The sequence below is a fragment of the Montipora foliosa genome, chromosome 12, assembly GCF_036669935.1.
Source record: "Montipora foliosa isolate CH-2021 chromosome 12, ASM3666993v2, whole genome shotgun sequence".
Classification (NCBI taxonomy): Eukaryota; Metazoa; Cnidaria; class Anthozoa; order Scleractinia; family Acroporidae; genus Montipora; species Montipora foliosa.
Genome location: NC_090880.1, coordinates 4,476,904 through 4,478,589, shown reverse-complemented (window position 1 = coordinate 4,478,589; position 1,686 = coordinate 4,476,904). Strand labels below are relative to the sequence as shown.

The 1,686-nt window shown below is 41.7% G+C and overlaps 1 protein-coding gene across 1 annotated transcript; it reads left to right on the top strand.

Moving 5' to 3' along the window:
* The first annotated feature begins 510 nt into the window (after positions 1 to 510).
* LOC137980576 (growth hormone secretagogue receptor type 1-like) lies at positions 511 to 1,398 on the top strand. The gene has a single exon (XM_068828034.1). It carries the CDS (start codon positions 511 to 513, stop codon positions 1,396 to 1,398), a length of 888 nt encoding a protein of 295 aa, XP_068684135.1.
* The last annotated feature ends 288 nt before the right edge of the window (positions 1,399 to 1,686 follow it).

Below are 1,686 nucleotides of genomic sequence, written 5' to 3'. Positions count from 1 at the left end.
CCAGAGATATCATTTCCGAAAACAGAGGCACCATTTACAAAATTAGAAGCATCATTTACTAAAATAGAGGCACCATTTACAAAAATTAGAGCCACAATTTTCAAAATTAGGGCACCATTTCCAAAATTAAGAGGCACCATTTTCAAAATTAGAGGCACCATTTACGAAAACAGAGGCATCATTTATGAAAATAACAGAAGCTGAATTTTGGCGGTAATGGCACCCCATAGACAAAGGGCTGGATAATACTACTGACTACCGACAAAACGAGAAAAAAATTACCGACTAGCCACAAAAAAATTGTAATGAAATTTTAAACGATAACCGACATGTGGACCCCCCCCCCCCCCCCCCCCCACCATTCAGACCCTTAATTACAAACATTAGCGGTGAATGCAAAAATCTATTAAGTGAAACGTGAGCCGTGTATAAAACACCTGTAATATCCAAAGGTAGAGGAAACATCTTGTTCGCTGTTCGATCACCACATCCTAACCGCAAAAGTCCACTATGGAAGGAAACCACACTGAATGCAAATTGCAACTCGGATTCGAAGGCGAGATATTAGGCAGTATTTGTCATTCATGTCTCGCTATTGGTGGATCAGTGGGCAACGTTCTTCTTATTCTTGTCATTATTCGGACACAAAGCATAAAGACTGTTTGTGGATTGCTGATATCAAACGTAGCAGTAGCCGACCTTGTGGTAACCTCAGTGGTAATGCCGATCATTGTTTTTGCTTTAATTCAAGGTTTCTTTCCTCAGCTTTGCTTATTTATTCCTGTCATGACCTTTGCAGTGATGGCAGCGTTGTTTTCTGCCACAGCTTCGATTTTAACGCTTACAACGCTTAGCATAGATCGTTGCTTCGCCATCTGCGATCCTCTCAAACACAAGATCTGGGTCACTTTTACAAAAGTCAAGATACTTATCGCCATAATATGGATTATTTCTCTGGTTCTTCCAATAACGGAAACGATAAATCCGGGGCTGTTACGTGCGTCAAGTATCCTCCAAACGGTAGGAGTTGGGCTGTGTTACGTTGCTATCATTATAAGCGGCATATTTACCATCCGAAAAGTTCGCAAAAGTTCCCTACATATCAGTGCTTTACACAATAACCAGGGACGAAACAGCATGAATGCCGATTTGCATCAAAGAAACAAGCAAGTTGCTAAGACCGTTGCTTGGGTGATCTTGCTATTTTCATTGTGTTGGCTTCCCATCTCGGTGGTTGTTAGCCTTGACTATTCAAGAAGTAATGATCGAAAATTATATTTTTGGTGCGGAACTTTGGGGCTTGCTAACTCTGTTGTAACTCCTTGGGTGTATTTCTACAGGCAAGCAAACTATCGTCAGGCTTTGAAAAAGTTGATGGGGTGGGTACAAGACAAGTAACTCTTAGCCTCCTGAACTGAATTCCACTTACAATGACAGTAAACGACAAGAACATAAGCAGCTGTATCTCGAGATAGCAAAAGCACGGACATAAACTAGAAGGAATAGAGCTGAACTATACCCCGCCAGATCGAATATCTTAAGTAGCTGGCTACGCGGTACGCAAAACGCGGAAAGAATTAAAGTCAAGATGGCATAGTATCTTAAGTAGCTGGCTACGCGGTACGCGGTACGCGGTACGCGGAAAGAATTAAAGTCAAGATGGCGAAAATCACTGAAACGAGTGCT